Source organism: Caretta caretta, chromosome 21, assembly GCF_965140235.1.
Source record: "Caretta caretta isolate rCarCar2 chromosome 21, rCarCar1.hap1, whole genome shotgun sequence".
Lineage (NCBI taxonomy): Eukaryota > Metazoa > Chordata > Testudines > Cheloniidae > Caretta > Caretta caretta.
In genome coordinates this window covers 10,120,401-10,136,707 of record NC_134226.1, presented here as the reverse complement: position 1 = coordinate 10,136,707, position 16,307 = coordinate 10,120,401, and the positions used below count along the sequence as shown (strand labels likewise).

The 16,307-nt window shown below is 46.0% G+C and overlaps 1 protein-coding gene across 5 annotated transcripts in view; it reads left to right on the top strand.

Annotated features, from left to right (window-relative positions):
- Positions 1-16,307, top strand: part of IP6K3 (inositol hexakisphosphate kinase 3) — a 42,715-nt gene that overhangs the window by 17,902 nt on the left and 8,506 nt on the right. For 4 of the 5 annotated variants that reach the window (XM_048826390.2, XM_048826389.2, XM_075122067.1 and 1 more), the window contains exon 2: positions 7,107-7,524. In XM_048826390.2, coding sequence (XP_048682347.1) covers positions 7,326-7,524 — 199 coding nt within the window. In that variant the 5' untranslated portion in view covers positions 7,107-7,325. Of the gene's footprint in view, positions 1-7,106; positions 7,525-14,467; positions 14,538-16,307 lie in introns of those variants that run through there. The other variant, XM_048826393.2, reaches the window with a different exon arrangement.

Below are 16,307 nucleotides of genomic sequence, written 5' to 3'. Positions count from 1 at the left end.
CCTAGCCCCAAAGAGCTTGCAATTTAAATGTAAGACAAAGACAAGAGACAACCAGTTGATATAGACAGACAAGGGAGCAGAAATGCCTATGACCAGACAACACCTGGCTGTTGAACGGCAGTGTGGATTTGACGGTTGTGTTGACTAAACCCCAGGGATGGACAGAGCCGGGGCTATGTGGGAATCTCATGGATTTTGCTGGTTGCGGATTAGCTTTTCAAAGCCGGGGTCTGTTCCGATCCAGATCCCAATTTATCCAGACCTCAGTGATGGTGGGGGGAGTTGATTGGATAATTATTCTGAGGGCAAGATCCTCAGCTGGTGTAGATTGGTGTAGGGACATTAAAGTCACTGGAACTCCGCTGATTTGCACCAGCTGAGTCTGGGTCCAATTCTGATTAATCCTGCCTATAACAAAGCTAATTATTTTCCTTAGGTTGAAGAGCTCCCAAATAAAACACCTATTTGGTGTTCTGCTATTACAGGGATGATGCCTATATAAGCACCTGGGTCGATGGATGGGGGCTCTAGAAATGGGTCTGCTCTAACCCCCCCTCAAACGCTGGGGTGTCTGAAAACTAGCTCTTGCTCAGAAGGTGGCAGATCCGGGCCTCCTCTTTGCTGTCACGTTGTGTATCAGTTTGTACATTTGCTCTAGGATGCAGTCGCTGAGCTGCTAAATGAGATGGGCTTTGGGGAGCTCTGCTTTAGTCTGTGCCTTTGACTCCAAAGTATTTTCCTGGCTACAGTGGAGCAGATTCCTCTGGCAGTCACGCTGGTCTAAATCCAGAGTAACGGCAGCAGCAGTGCCAATGAGCTAACTCTGGATTTACACCGCTGTCAACAAAATCCCAGTCTGTCCTGATGCATGTAACTAGGACACTTGGGAAAGGGGAGCCATAGCAGGAGGCAAAGCCTTCCCATCCGAGAACAGCAGCATGTCCCGTTCAGGTTCACCCCAGGCCACGAGCTTCACTGCAGTGGGGGGAGTTAGGTAGGCTTAGCAGAACGGGCCCTGTGAGAGCAGCAGCCTTCCTTCGGCTAAGTTAGCATCAGCCCAGAACGGCGAGTGCAGTGTGCCGCGGAGGAGCAACTGGAGCTGACCCAGAACGAAAGGGTAAAAAGACACGGGTGTCTCCGTGAAGTTTCAGGCACCTAAGCAAAGGATGATGCAAGGACAGAACATTTATAATCACAACAACCATATGCCCACATGTCATGGCGCTGCACGGGCTGGGGAGCGTTGCCAAGGGCTTACAGAACGTTTACCCAGCTACCAGATCGTGACTGTTGCTTTGCACTTTATCCCAAACGCCCCAGCAATGGAAGGCAGAGGAAATATGTTTTTTAGCTGCCTATCAATCCAGGCTAATGCGATTTCTACCCTTCCTCCCTATGTCCTGCTGCTGTACAAAGCAGCTGAATAAATCCATCGGTGCCGCACACTGCATCTTTGCATCATGTTTATGAGGGACGTTGGCACCAGCCATAAACTTGATGAACATCAGATTCTTTCGGGAAGGGAGATGCAAGATAAAAGGGCTCAGGGCTTCTGGCCCTAAGGATTTCTGGGAGGATGGTTAGAGCTCCTTGCAGAGAACAGAGCTGTTCATTCTTGGCACTCTGCCCCCATAGGTAGCTATTCTTTCCCCATTTGGCCGTGGTCAAGGGAAGAGCAGAAAAAGCAGATTTTAAAATCCCTTGAGCGCAAATGTGGCACCTGCTTGGCTGTGCATGAAAAGTCTGTGTGGAAATACAGCGAGGGCCGGATCTGAAGTTCAGGAAAAGGCTTATACTGATTCTGATGAATGTTGAATCCAGCCCAAAAGCAGCCTCCCGCCGAGGACACCAGGAGGCGGGTTTGTAAATAAGTCTGGGGCTCGGACGAGAAACCCACCTGTGCAAAAGAGAAGGGAGAGTTAATGATTCTAATAACGTTTGAAAAGGGGAAATTTAGGGCTGGTGAAACAAGGTCGGCTCCAGAGGCCTCTGTTGATCCACAGAGCAGGGACCCTGCATGGACAGCGCTTAGGGCAAACTGTTCCCACGCTGCTACAACCAGTGTGCCACATGCCAGAGCCCTGTGAAAGAGCGGGGATTTAACCTGACCGATCAGCCCCCTCGCTGTGTTGCAGGGAGGAGCTTTAGTGTGTTTTGAGGCCAAAGATTAAAGGGAAATGGTGTGGTAATACAGGATGTGGAAGAAATGTCTGTCTGTCTGTGAATCTGTAGCTATCTAATCTATCGGCCATATCCTCAGCTCCTAAACTGCATTAGTGCCATTGACGATTTATACCAGCTGACTATCTGCCCTGAAATCTGTCCGTCTACGGATTTATCAGCTCTGGAGCCTGGATTTATCAATAGACAGACAGATATTTTCTATTTCTTTTCGTCCAAGTAAAACATAAATAGCCCCCTAAATGTTTTTAACTAGATTGAATGAATGTCTTTATTTTAAATGCAGTAGAACCTCACTCAGAGTTACAAACATAGGGTTACCATATTTGAACATTCAAAAAAGAGGACACTCCACCAGGGGAGGAGGTATTTGCTCATGCCCCCCAGTCCCACCCCAACTCCACCCCTTCCCTGCCCTCATTCCAACTTCTTCCCCAAAGTCCCCGTCCCAACTCTGCCCCTCCCTGCCCCATTGGACCCCTTCCCCAAATTCCCACCCCTGCCCCACCTCCTCCTCTGAGCGCGCCGTGTTTCCCCTCCTTCCCCCCTCCCTCCCAGCTGTGCGAAACAGCTGTTTTGTGGCGCACGCGCTGGGAGCTCGGGGGAGGGAAAGCGGGCACTCTCTCGAGTGATCAGCATTCACTTTCTTTCTCAAATGATCAACATTCACTCTCTTTCTTGAATGACCAACTCTTCTTTCGGGAAAAATAATAATGGCAAAATCCCGGATGTTTTTAGATATTTAAAAATTCTTCCCAGATGGTGATTTAAGAACCAAAAAGCCGGACATGTCCGGGAAAATACGGACGTATGGTAACCCTATACAAACACCTCGGGAATGGAGGTTATTCATAACTGTGAGATGTTCTTAACTCTGAACAAAATGTTCTGGTTGTTCTTTCAAAAGTTTACAGCTGAACATTGACTTAATACAGCTTTGAAACTTTACTATGCAGAAGAAAGATGCTGCTTTCCCTTTTTTTTTTTTTAGTAGTTTACATTTAACAGAGTACTGTACTTGCTTTTTTTTTTTTTTGGTCTTGTCTCTGCTACTGCCTGATGTCATATTTCCGGTTCCAAACGAGGTGTGTGGTTGACTGGTCAGTTCATCTCTCTGGTGTTCGTAACTCTGAGGTTCTATTGTACAAGGCCAGATACTGTCTGTCTGTCTTTATTTTGCCCCATCACTGTAGAATCTGAGCAGTGAGATTTTTGCCTTGGGAAGAACCTAGTGGAAACTGAGTAAGGACCTCGTGATTTGGCCTTGATAATATATTTATTGTGCATGTGTATTGTAAGATCACAAATAAATAATATAAACTGCTTTCACTTTTAAAAGCTGGCCTGCTTGAATTGGTGGAACAGAAGAGCTAAGCCTGTGTGCATCATAGCCCTCTGCTGGCTAGAGTCTGCTGGCTTATAATTTATCTCTGCCTTGGGCAATACTTCCAACTCTTGTCCTCTAAAATGGGCATTGACTATAGGGCCTGACATCCGACACACCTAGGATAAGGAGTGTTTTTTAAATAGTGGAGCGTTTCCCCCTTCTAGTCCTTATGTGTGGGAAATGCAAATCACCGAAACACACACAAATGCACTTCTGTGTTTTCATAAGAGCTGACTGGGAGTTTGAGAACATTTTGAAGAAAAATGTTTTGAACAAGATTTTGAGAAAATGTTCAGGGATTTTGACCAAAAATATGGGGAGGAAAATTCACGAAACATGTTTCTTTTTTCAGACAAGCAAAAATTTCAAACATTTTGAGATTTTGTCAAAAAAAAAAAAAAGAAAGAAGAGGGGGGCATTTCCTAAAAAGCATTTCCCACTCCTTATATTTGGACTATCTCTTATTTCTACCCACAGAGTCACTTTTTGCTACGTGGATTGCATCTCACCGTCTTTGGAGGAAAAATAAATCCCTGCAGTTTCTAATGAGAAAATTTGGAGGATTAAAAATGATTTGTAACCCTCAATGTTTTGGGGTTTTTTTGGCCTAAATATCTTTCATCACTTGAGATAATTTAAGCAACAGATGGGATTAATTTCAAGGCTCCCTTGTTTGAGACAAGCAGAGACACGCTACTGGTGACTCATTGAGGGCTCATGGTAACATTTATGTGGTCAGGATGGACTGCTTCAGAATGCCAGCAAATCAAAACAGCCCCTTTCACTTAGTGCAGCTCTTGTTCAGAGTTTTGCTGAGGTGTGAACAATAACAGCCTCGTGAAGCTGCTTTTATTCCTGACGCACATTGAGATGTGAAGGTTGCTAGGACGGTGAGCGCATTGTTTCGGTTATTTTCCAGCCTTGGAATATCTCCAAAGCAATACATGCTGGATTGAAATCACACTTTGTTCTCTGGCTTGAAAGGTGATTTACGATAAATCTATTAGCAAACAAACAAACAAACAAAAAACACTTTAAAGAGCAAAATAATCGGTAAAAGTTGATGGAACTCAGAAATGTTAAATACTTTTGTTTGTTCTCGAGTGGCTCTAAAGACATACATTGAAAAACTCTCAGATAAATGGCTCAGCATTGTGCCTTCAGGAAGTAAGTGCTAGTTTAGACTGTATCTATGCAACTGTATGGCAAAAATCCCATTCTGTGGCATAGGGTGATGATAAAATTGGCAGGGGAAAGAAATCCTGGGAAATGTTTGAGCTTAAACACCTCAATTTGGGCAGAGTGGAGGGGAAGAAATTTCCCCCAGAAAGGGACTTGTTCTTAAACCTTTTCATCTCATTTCTCCTTGGGGATGAGTGTATGTTCCCTTAGTCCAGTTCATCTAACTTGAACAAGTCCTCCATGCAAAAACCAGGCACCCAAGCTGAAGTGTTCATTTATTCAGGGATTTCATTATTAACAGGAGAAAGTGTTGAAGCACTTGAGCGTTGACTCTCCTGGTGTTTTCAAGCCAGAGAACTTGTTAGATTGGGAGTCCACTGCTGCTAAAAGCAAATCAGAGCGTACAATGTTTATTTTCAGTTTGATGCCACATTGCAAAGAGGGAGAATGGCCCGGTGGTTAGAGCACTAGCTTGGGAGACCATCTTCAATACCTGGCTCCTCCACAGGGTTCCTGCGTGACCTTGGACAAGACATTTAATCTCTCTGTGCCTCCATTCTCCATCAGCAAGTGGGCAGAACAGCTCTTCCCTCCCTCACAGGGATATATGTGAGGATAAATGCATCGAAGATAGCAATGTGCTCGGATGCTGGGGTAAAGCGAACCGTATGAGTACCTAAGATAGGTAGACTCTGCTATTCCCACTGAATAGTATCTTATGCCTTGAGCTCAGTGACACTTCTTGTACACTACGGTGTTACACAACATGGGGCAAGGCCACAAAACCTGTGTCTTTGGCTGAGAGGAAAGGAAGGGCAACAGAAAGGAATTTCTCCAGACCCTTTCCGTGCCCTCTTTTGACTGGAATGGTCAAGTGCTGGCAGGTTACTGGAAGGCCAGATCACCATCCCAGAATGTCTCTACCATGCACTTGTTTACATTCCCGGTGTCCCATTTCACTCACCAATCCTGCATGCATAAGAACACATCTCCCTCTCTGTTTTCCAGCATTGGCCATCGGAGTTGGGGCTGGGGAATTGCAAAGAAACTGTTCCTTCAGGTAGACTGGCTTTGTAGGGCCAAATTCATCTTCAGTGCAACTGCAATGCAGGCCCTTCAGCAGAGGGACATTCTGTGGCTGGGGGCTCTCCATGCCTTGGGGGAAACAAACCTTCACAGGTAGAGCGCTTCTGGCAGCAGAAGTCCTGTCCTCGTATTCAGCTGCCGTGGGGCAGAGTGAATTGGGCCTATTATTATTATCCCCAGTAACTGAGTCTAATCTTGCTCCAAATGACGTCAATGGGCAGTTTGGCTTAATAGAAATTGGGAGGGCCACCAGGACAAATACAGGGCTGTGTGTTTTTTTTCTAGTTGATTATTCTAGGCCTGGGGCCAAGTCCCATTTCTATGGAAGTCCATGGAAAGCTCCTATGGGGTCAGGATCAGGCCCTTTGGCGTAATGCATGTACTAGTTGTGGGTTTCCTTATGTTTTACCCCAGAATGGAGTATGTCTTGGAGAGATGCGGGGGGATTCGGGGTGGGAGCTGTTTATCAGCTTATCTGTAGATTGTGGTCAGTGTTAATGTCACTACTGTTCCATCTTGACCTAGAATATCCTGATCCCAGCCTCCTTTAGAAAGGGGGAGGGAAACCTTTACTAATGTCCTAGTGTTAACTGACAAGGAATGTCCTGGTCTGAGGTTCCTCTAAGGGTAGGAGGTGGAGAAGCTTCCTGAGGAAGGGTAGGGGGTGGGAGATAGGCTTTATGTGAGAATGTCATTCACAGAGATTTCCAGAGTACAGAGGTCTTTATAAATAACCCACTGGCAGGGAATGTCCTAACCTTGGGACAACTTGAGAAAAGGTTGAGAACTTCATCAACAACGTGGTTTTAGCAGATCAGGATTATTATCCTAACCTCAGGTTACCTGTAGGAGGGGAAAGGAGCGCCAAGATCATAGCTTGGTGTTAGCTGGCAGAAGGAATGCCCTGATCTAGCTAATCTCAGAGGGAGCCACATTAACCCGATAGCTCTCTTAGATTGCCCTTCCCTACTTTTTTTTGCCCCCCTCCACCAGATTTAAATTGGATCTGCAGCTCAAGCCCTGGACTCCAGCCATGTGCATGTATAGAGCTCACCTTATAAGGGTGGGATTTGCACATGCCTTCAATGTATAACTCTCCCTGCTTGCATGGGAGGCTTCTCTTGGGTTGGAGAGTGATGTATGCAGGAGCATAGGGGGAGCTATTGGAGGCAGCCTTAGCCTTGGAAGAGCTCCACTGAAAAGCAGGAAGATGTTTGGAAGTGATTTGTTCCTGTTTTCTCACATTCTGTATTTATCCTTCACTTTGCAGAGACGTTCACTATAGCGCACTGAGAAGCCAGAAGACCTATTCGTGGTAAAGCAGCAAAGATCTAGGCTCCCTGGGGCTGATAAACCCAAGCCCATCTTCTAGTTGCTTCCCTGCAACAGACCCCGGTTCACTGCTACTTAAAAAAAAGAGGGCACTTCCATCAAGGAGCGTGTTTCGCTTTGGCCCAAGTACGAGTTGGCCCACAGGTCTCCAGATAGCATGGTGGTGCAGAATAAGTTGGACACGGGGGACTCCAGGAAAGCGGTCCTCTTGGAGCCATTCGTCCATCAGGTTGGGGGCCACATGAGCATGATGAAATACGATGAGCACACCGTCTGCAAACCCCTCATCTCCCAGGAGCAGTGGGTCTACGAGTCGCTCCCCACAGCCATTAAGCAGTTCACGCCTCAGTACAAAGGTAAGAAGGAGCTGGATGATCCAGGAGAGAACTGCGGGGGCGGGGGAGGGAGAATTTATTAATGGTAGCCATGATCAAAAGAGAAGATGTTAGCTACCCATAATTTCATGGATCCTTTCCTTCACTTAATGAGACAAAGGGCCCGATTCTCTTCTGGCTTGTTGGGTTTAATGCCATTGGCTTCCATGAAGTCATTCCTCATTTACCCCGGTGTAAGAGGATATTCTGGGCCAGTCAACATACTTCCAAAATATGCCAAGCCCCGAGTGCCTTCACTTCACTTTTACTCATGCAAACTCCCATTCGTTTCAGTGTTTTGCCTGAGTATAGATGTCAGGATTTTGCTGTATGACTCCAGGACCTGCAAATGCAACTGGTTTTCTTTGCCTTTATTTTAAGCTTCCTGGGTTTGCAAAATTGAGTTGAGAAACTCACGTCAGGTTCTATCTCTTGAGTTCTCTGGTACTTGCTGTTTCCAGTGGGGCTGAAAATAATGCAAGAAATCCTTTCTTGTCGTATTTTGACTCTTAGCCCCCACTGGAAGGAAGTAGTGCATTACATAGAAAAAAATTAAATGCTATCCTAACATCTTACATCTTCAAAAAAGGCAGTTTCTCTTGTCTTCTAATTTTAATGGAGTCATTGAGGATGGGCAAACTGGGGGGGGAGGGAGAGAGAGAGAGAATGTGTGTGTAAAGGAGGTCTACTCTTTGGAATCTCCAACACTTAGTAGACTTTCTCAAAATTCTTAGCAATACTGGATGGTTCTTATACACGCTCTCTTTCAGTCTTGCAGTCACTGTAGAGAAAGTTGTGTGGATTTCTAAAAACTAGCAGATCATCTCTGATGTCTAGATTGGGCGTCTGTCTAACAAAGAATGCTCCTGTCCCACCGCAAGCCTTGGGCTAGATGCTGGAATCACTGTATGGCCTGTGTTATGCAGGAAGTCAGACTAGCTGCTCGTAATGGTCCCTTCTGAATCTATGAAGCAGTGAATTTTAACAAGAGGAGTAACTGATGAAGCCTCAGTGCTTGCTAAATTCCAGGTAGGATTCCTCCAAATAACAGGGGTTTTGGCTGGATTCTCTAGAGGTTAGTGCTGCTGGGAAAGCATCACTCAACAGAAATGTGAATTCCTGCCAAGTGCCCCCTTTTGGAGCTTGGGTGTTTGAGCTAGTGAGTCATTTGAAGCTATCCAAAGGTTAACTGTTCATGAACATAAGAATGGCCATACTGGGTCAGACCAAAGGTCCATCCAGCCCAGTATCCTGTCTTCCGGCAGTGGCCAATGCCAGGTGCCTCAGAGGGAGTGAACCTAACAGGTAACGATCAAGTGATCTCTCTCTCTCCTGCCATCCATCTCCACCCACAGGCTCAGACTTTTTTGTCAGTGCTGGTGGGTGCTCATGCCCCCCCACCCTGCCCCCGCCCCGCCCCAACTCCGCCCCTATTGGATCCCTCCCCAAATCCCCGCCCCAGCCCCATCTCCTCCCCCAAGCGCCCCGTGTTCCCCCTCCTCCCTCCCAGGCTTGCCGTGTGAAACAGCTGTTTTGCGGCACAAGCGCTGGGAGGGAGAGGGGAAAAACAGGACGCAGTGGCGCGCTCAGGGGAGGAGGCAGAGCGGAGGCAGAGGTGAGCTGGGGTGAGGGAGCAGGGTGAGGAGCTGCTGGTGGGTGCAGAGCACCCACCAATTTTTCCCTGTGGGTCCTCCAGCCCCGGAGCACCCACAGAGTCGGCGCCTACATCTCCACCCTCTGACAAACAGAGGCTAGGGACACCATTCCTTACCCATCCTGGCTAATAGCCATTAATGGGCTTAACCTCCATGAATTTATCTAGTTCTCTTTTAAACTCTGTTATAGTCCTAGCCTTCACAACCTCCTCAGGCAAGGAGTTCCACAGGTTGACTGTGCGCTGTGTGAAGAATAACTTCCTTTTATTTGTTTGAAATCTGCTGCCCATTAATTTCATTTGGCGGCCCCTAGTTCTTATATTAGGGGAACAAGTAAATAACTTTTCCTTATTCACTTTCTCCACACCACTCATGATTTGCAAAGAGTGAGAGATTAGCGCTTAAGTCAATGTTGTTAGATCAACACCGTGTCAGTGCAGACACTGCGTCGCTTTCATCGACTCTTGCTGCCTTTCAGAAGCCGCCCCACGATGCTGCACACTAGCAGTTAAATCAGTGTAAGTGCTCCTGGTGAGGGGACACACCGCCGACACCAGCATATTGTGGATGTGCAAATCCGATTCAATTACTGTGGTGGCCTACAGCAACGTAACTTAAGTCGACTTACTGTTGTCCTATAGATTTGCCCTTTGTGTGTGGAAACTCTACACCAGTTTAAACTTGGCTCATGTAGGTGAATTAAGAGGTGCAAGCAAGGTGGATGTGAGCCAGGTTTAAACTGATATCAGGATGTCCACACACAAAGTTGCTCCAGTTTAATTACGTGGGTTGCAGCCTCACACCTTTAGTTAAACAGGTCCGCGCTATGGGCAGACCAGGCCCAGTAAGAGCAGCTCGAGGGAGAACAAGCGCTTGTGGCAGGTGTCATGCTGTCAGCTTCAGCCCACGCGATAGTCAGGATTCTGGGCCAAGGTCAGCACGGTGGCAGCAGTCTAGGCGGGTGAGGCTGCCGAATTACGATCCAGGAAGAGGTGGAGGAGTAGGCGGTGCAAGAGGAGGGGAGGGCGCATGATCTTTCCTGAAGAGGCAGAAAAAGGAAAAGCGGACGAGGGGGAAGCCCGTTTGCACGTGGTGGTGACGAGAGCATCCAAAGACATCCCCATTTCACGTGCAGAGCCTCTTCCCGCCTGACGCAGCCGATCGGCTCCAGTAACGCGAGACTGAATCACCACGAGCCTGGTGGCATATTAGTGCTCGCGTGCCGTCTGCGTATATGAGATGCCAGTGACCAGCCTGAGAGAAACTGTCCTCCTGGCTGGGCATCACTGTCAGCCAGCGAAGCGAGTGGCTGCCTCAGCAACAGCAGCAAATAGTTGTTCGAGGAGCAAGTTTCCTCCTCAAGCATTTCTCCTGGAGGGTTTTATTTTGGCCGCAACAAGAGGCGATGGAAAGCAGGGCTTGTGACGGCTGGCTGTGGAGCGTGTCTGTTTCAGAGACCTCCTGCCACTTCTCCTTACTAAGTAGCTGCTTTTGTAGTTGCCTGCATTCCCTCAGGGTGAAAGTCACCCCTGTGCTGAGAGCCCAGCACAAACTGGGCACTGCTCACATCATAAGAAGTTATAAGGGGGGTGTATGTGATCCGTCCAAGGCTTGTGCTGTCTTGACCTTGACACACATCCCTGGTCATTTCTCTCCCCTAATAATACACCTAATTTCCCCTCCCTTGTGACCCTGACTGAGCTTTCTGTACTCCGCCCTCCTTGTCACTTGGCCTTCAGCTGGGGTAAGATCTTCCGTGCTAGGAAGCGAGCAGAGCAAGGGCCCTGCGCCGTTATTCTCCTGCTTCTGAACAGCTGCAGAGATTAACATGAACTAATGAGCTTGTGGTGAGCTTGGCAGCTGGGTACCTGCAGCCAGCAGGCGCTTCCCCACAGGAGGCCCAACAGAAGGGAGGGAAGCAGTCTGGGGGAGGAAGTGAGGTGGGGAGGGTACATCATGCCACTGGGCCCGTTGTAGAAGAAGGATTATTATTATCACTGAGCTTCTGTCTCTTGCTGTAGCAAGCTCACATGGTGCTCCCAAATATCTGCCTGCTGCCAGCTAACTGAGCTCAGCGCACACCTGTGCCAAACGTGCATTGCAGCTGAATTGTCACCGATTATATGTCAGCAGCATGAGTCACATGCCTGTTGTTTTATTGCCAGTGGCTCGGGAAGAGGGTTCTACAGGAGAGTTTTTGGTGTGCTGGAGAAATGGGCCTGATCTGGTTGCCCCAACTCAGTCCACACCCCTACCCAACACCCATAGCAACCCAGCTTATAATTTCTCCGTATACACAGCACACATGTCCCTTATAATTTCTCCTCTAACTCAGTACACATTACATAGGCCTTATCACTCCTCCCTTAACTTAATACACATAGTCCCTTTTTTACACACACACACACACACTCACACACACACATTCTCCATCGGCTTTAATTGTGCGATCTGTGGGCACTGAAGCCTCAACAACTGTAAAAGCGAGCCAAACAAAATGGAAGCTCATTCGTTCCTTTCCTAGAACCCAGTACCTGTGTGTTTTGCCTGGGTAAGAATAGCAAGTTCTGACCCCCTAGTTAGCAGAAAATGAGAGAAATGTATGTAAAAGTTGGAGACCTCCAAGCCAAATGGTGCTCTATACAACTGTTTATCCGACAAGATATCGCGGAGGCCAGGAAGAAATAATACATTGCATTTCTATAGTGACTTTTGTCCTGAAAGATTCCAAAGCACAGAGAACCAGTGAGATGCAGCTATCTCTGGGGAGGCACTGTCAGCCAGGAGGATGGGGCAGCCCATAACACAACAGTTTCCATGCTGAGAGGATGCCTTTTGTTCATTTGTGAATGTAAGCCCTTGAAATAGACTTCTCTTTATATACAGATAGCATTTAATTATCCCTCAAAAGGAAATGACTGATGCTGGCCTGTAAGCTGTCGTTCCCTCACTCAGCAATAACCTGGCCTTTTGTTAATGAGACTCCACCGCGGGTTGCCATGCAGAACTAGCCCAATGCCCCTGGGACAATGAGGAGTGAACAGGTTTGTGGCTGTCAGCCCCATCCAGCCTGGCCAGACTCTCACAGATAAAGAAAGTGTTCATTTTTTTAAAGGCTACTTTGGAATAATAGTCTCAGTTAAATTCCTGCATGCTGGCATCTATTAACCCTTTCAGTTTGAGTCGGGATATGAGTGAACTGATCTTGCTAAGAGACACAGCTCAGGGATGCTCTAAGCTATGCTGGTTTGTTGCAGCGCCTCTAAAGACCTTTATATATGTAGGGATTGCTGGTATACTATGTGTTCTGGCCATGCCCGCTCCTGATCTAATACACCCCTCTGCTTGGCGATGGATGGATGGAAAGAGAAGACAGCTGGCTGTACAACAGGTGGGGATTCCCCCATGCCTGATCTTCAGAGGTGACAAGTAATTGTAGCACCAGTTGAAGTCAATGGAGACTGTGGGTTTCCAGCATCTCTGAAAATCAGACTCAGTATTTCCATTAGCTAGAAAAAGATAATTAAAAAAAAAATAGATTAGCCTTGAAAAAACATGAGTTTAAATTAGCTTTGTGAAACCAAAGCATAATAGTGAGATTTGGAAAACTTCCATAAGGTTTATCCCTTCCTGCTTGCCCCTTATTGCCATTGTTGCTGAGTGACTTCCAATCAATAACAGATTTCGTCCTTTACTTGTGAGGAAGAGGAGTGTTCCATCTCCCTTTTACACAAGGGAAACTGAGGCACAGAGAGACTAAGTGATTTGCCCAAAGTTGTACAGGGAGTCTGTAGCAGAGCTAGCAATCAAACCCAGATCTCCAAAGTCAGACTCCAAAGACTTTATCACCTTCCTACTATCAATCCTTTAGCCCTCTTCCTGATGGGTCATTGGTAACCTTCACAGAAGACCACTGACTATGCAAACCTTAGGCCAGATCCTCTGCTGGTGGAAATCAGCATAGCTCTGTTGAAGTCAATGGGGCCTTATTGATTTCCACCAGCTGAGGATCTGCCCCTTATCTCCTGCACTTGTTGACTGGATGTCGGTGACCAGCAGCTGAGGTTTGACATTGATGGAATGAGAAATCGGAGCAGGGATAGACTAAACTTTTCACATACTCAAATCTCCACCCTCTCCAGTCCCTACTCTCCTGGGATCCATTGTCAGGGTCTCTAGATAACCAGACACATAATACCAGCTATCTTCTAACAAACTGAATCAGCTGCTGTGTCAAAGGCTAATCTTTCTGAGGTAAGAAATGACCCCTCTCTGCCTTCCAAATAAGCAACAAACTCTTTCTGTGCGCAAGATCCACCATAATACCCCGTCCGTGCAATTTCAACATCCACCATAATGCCTCATGCTTTATGAGTTGACTCTCATTACTTTACAGTTTAAAGGGACACACCCTGTTCAGTGTAAGTCTAAATGTTCTATAAAATCTCATTTTAACCCACCATTGCATGAGTCTTTAAATTACTTTTTCCTCCCCAAATTTTTCCAGCGATGCCAACTCTCACTGTGGTATTGTGTCGCATGAAACTTAGTGTTTTTCTGAAAGCCCCAACTCCTGGAATCCTGTGATTAGGTGAGAAACTCAACTTTCATTTTTTAAAAAGAATAAGTTTATGTCCCTTATAATTGCAGAGAAAAGCTTGAAAACATGTCCTGAGTGCACCCTAAAGGCTCAAAAAACAGAAGACAAATAAATAGAACCCAAAACTTATTAGTTTTTGTTTTGTTTTGTTTTTTTAATTTCTTTGGTTTAAAAACCAATCTCCTGATTTGGGGGAGGCTGACCCATGATTTTGGAATGCTTGGTGTTGGAAAGAATGGATTTCCCTGCCATGTTTGCAACCCAGACACCACAGAATTGAAGTAATGTGTGGTAATTAAAGCCTTGATCCTGCAACTGTATCTGCATGGACCTTCCTCTGCATGCATGCAGAGCCCCAATTAAGTCTAAGATGCCCCAGGTGGAAGAAGGGACCGACCCATGCACGTGCAGTTGCACGATTGGAGCCTGAATTGATTAGAAATTGACCCAGCCGAGTTTCACTGTCCAATTTCTGTGAAATAATAATGAATAATAATAATTAATACCTAGCTCTTTTAGCGCTTCTCACCCATCGATCTCACAGCTCTCTACAAAGGAGATCAATATCTTTATCCCTATTTTACACATTGGCCTGGTGGGTTTACATGACAATATTACACAGCTGCTTCAAGGAAAAGCACCTGCATTCTAAGCATTTTTCTGCAGCTCACCAGAATGCAGGACTGCATGAGCCTGACCCTGGGGTTTGTCCTGGAACTGTGCAGTGTTGCCTGGAGTAGGTAAGGCATCAAACGCCTGCAGATTTGGAGACAGCCTTGTTGTGTTGTTTTGTTTTTCCTTTTTGCCTGTGACATCTCGGTGAGTTTTGCAGTAAGGGGCAATAAAGCGGTGATCTTTCTCCAATCTATTGTTCTAGCACAGGTAGCTTTTGTCTCTTTCCCACGGAATGAGCCACTGCTGGGAGAGATAAGGCTGTGCACATTAGAAAGAGGTGAACAAGGAGGAAGGGAAGGTTAAATGTCAAAAGGAATATTCTTGAGACCTCTGTCGCCAATTGGCACATATAGATGTCCCCTGTCTCTATTGTTAGCCCCTCTCGGGGCTTGGGGACCATTATGTAATGATGACACTGTGCATGGTATTGTTCAAATGTCATCATTTAAATCCAACACCGTGTTAGTGTTCTTTAAAGAGCATCTGCACAGACTTGGCAGCTCACTTACCCATTTCAGGCAGATTAGATGACCTTGAGACAAGCATTTTCCCTCCTTTCCACCCCACCCTGTCTCTCAATGCTGTCTGTCTAGTTTTGAGCTGGCTACAGGATTATGGATTTATTTTTCAGGCGCACTTCTGTTCAGATTCCTATTGCGCGTGGCAGTAAATAAACACACTTTTAAATTTAAAAATAAATACACGAGAGAAGAGGTAGCAAGCTACATAGCAAAACAGCTCCTGCAAATTGTAGAGATGCCTCTTGCATGCAGATAGCTTCTGTAAATATACTCTGTCTGCCTAGCTTGCTTTGTATGGAATGGGACAGAATTTTTGGTGGGACTGGAAGGAAGGGAATGGAAAGCACTTTAATGCGACAAAGCTTTGCTTTCAGATAATAAACCCACAGTTGGAATAAAAGAGAAGTAAAGTAGCAGCCAATATGCCTTAAACCATGTATTATATATTTGTTTTGTCAATTATGTGATATAAGCAAAATTTGCCCAGTCCCATAGTGCTATATAACATGAAACAAAATATATTTATTAAAGCTGGGATTTTCAAGTGTGTCCATATTCCACTGAAATTTTGATGCCTCACTGCCCCTTTCACCTTTGAAAAACGTCCCTGTTCATCTTCATATTAAGATATTTAAGACCTATCCATTTCATACTATATAGTACGTTTAGGGCAAGACCAGCATGATTCAATGGAATTATTAGGCTGATTTACACCATCTGATGCTATGTAATTGGGACAGCTTTTGAATGTTGCACACAGCATTTGAGATATAGCTACAATGTATTTGATAAGAAATATACTCTGAAAACAGGTTTCAGAGTAACAGCCGTGTTAGTCTGTATTCGCAAAAAGAAAAGGAGGACTTGTGGCACCTTAGAGACTAACCAATTTATTTGAGCATGAGCTTTCGTGAGCTACAGCTCACTTCATCTGAAAACAGACTGTAGAGTTAACATTGAGGAGTCTTACGTTTGTCTCACAGTGATTGCATCGATTTACCTTAGATGAAATTGTTTTCTTATCTGCCTGCTATGCAAACTCAAACTGGGACTCTGAGAGGCAAGCTGGATGTTTTACTGGTTCTTGCATGATCATCTCTAATACAGATTTGGCAACTGGAATTTAGTTTACAATTCTGGGGGTGATGCACAAGCCAGAATAAAATCTAGCTCCCTCTCTTTAAACTGCGCTGGTGTTACAATGCTAGCACGAGGGGAGGGGGGGAAGATAAGGTCCAGATTTTCAGAAATGCTGAGCACCCACAACTCCACCTGAAGTGGATGCTCAGCACCTCCGTAATTCAGGCCATGGGC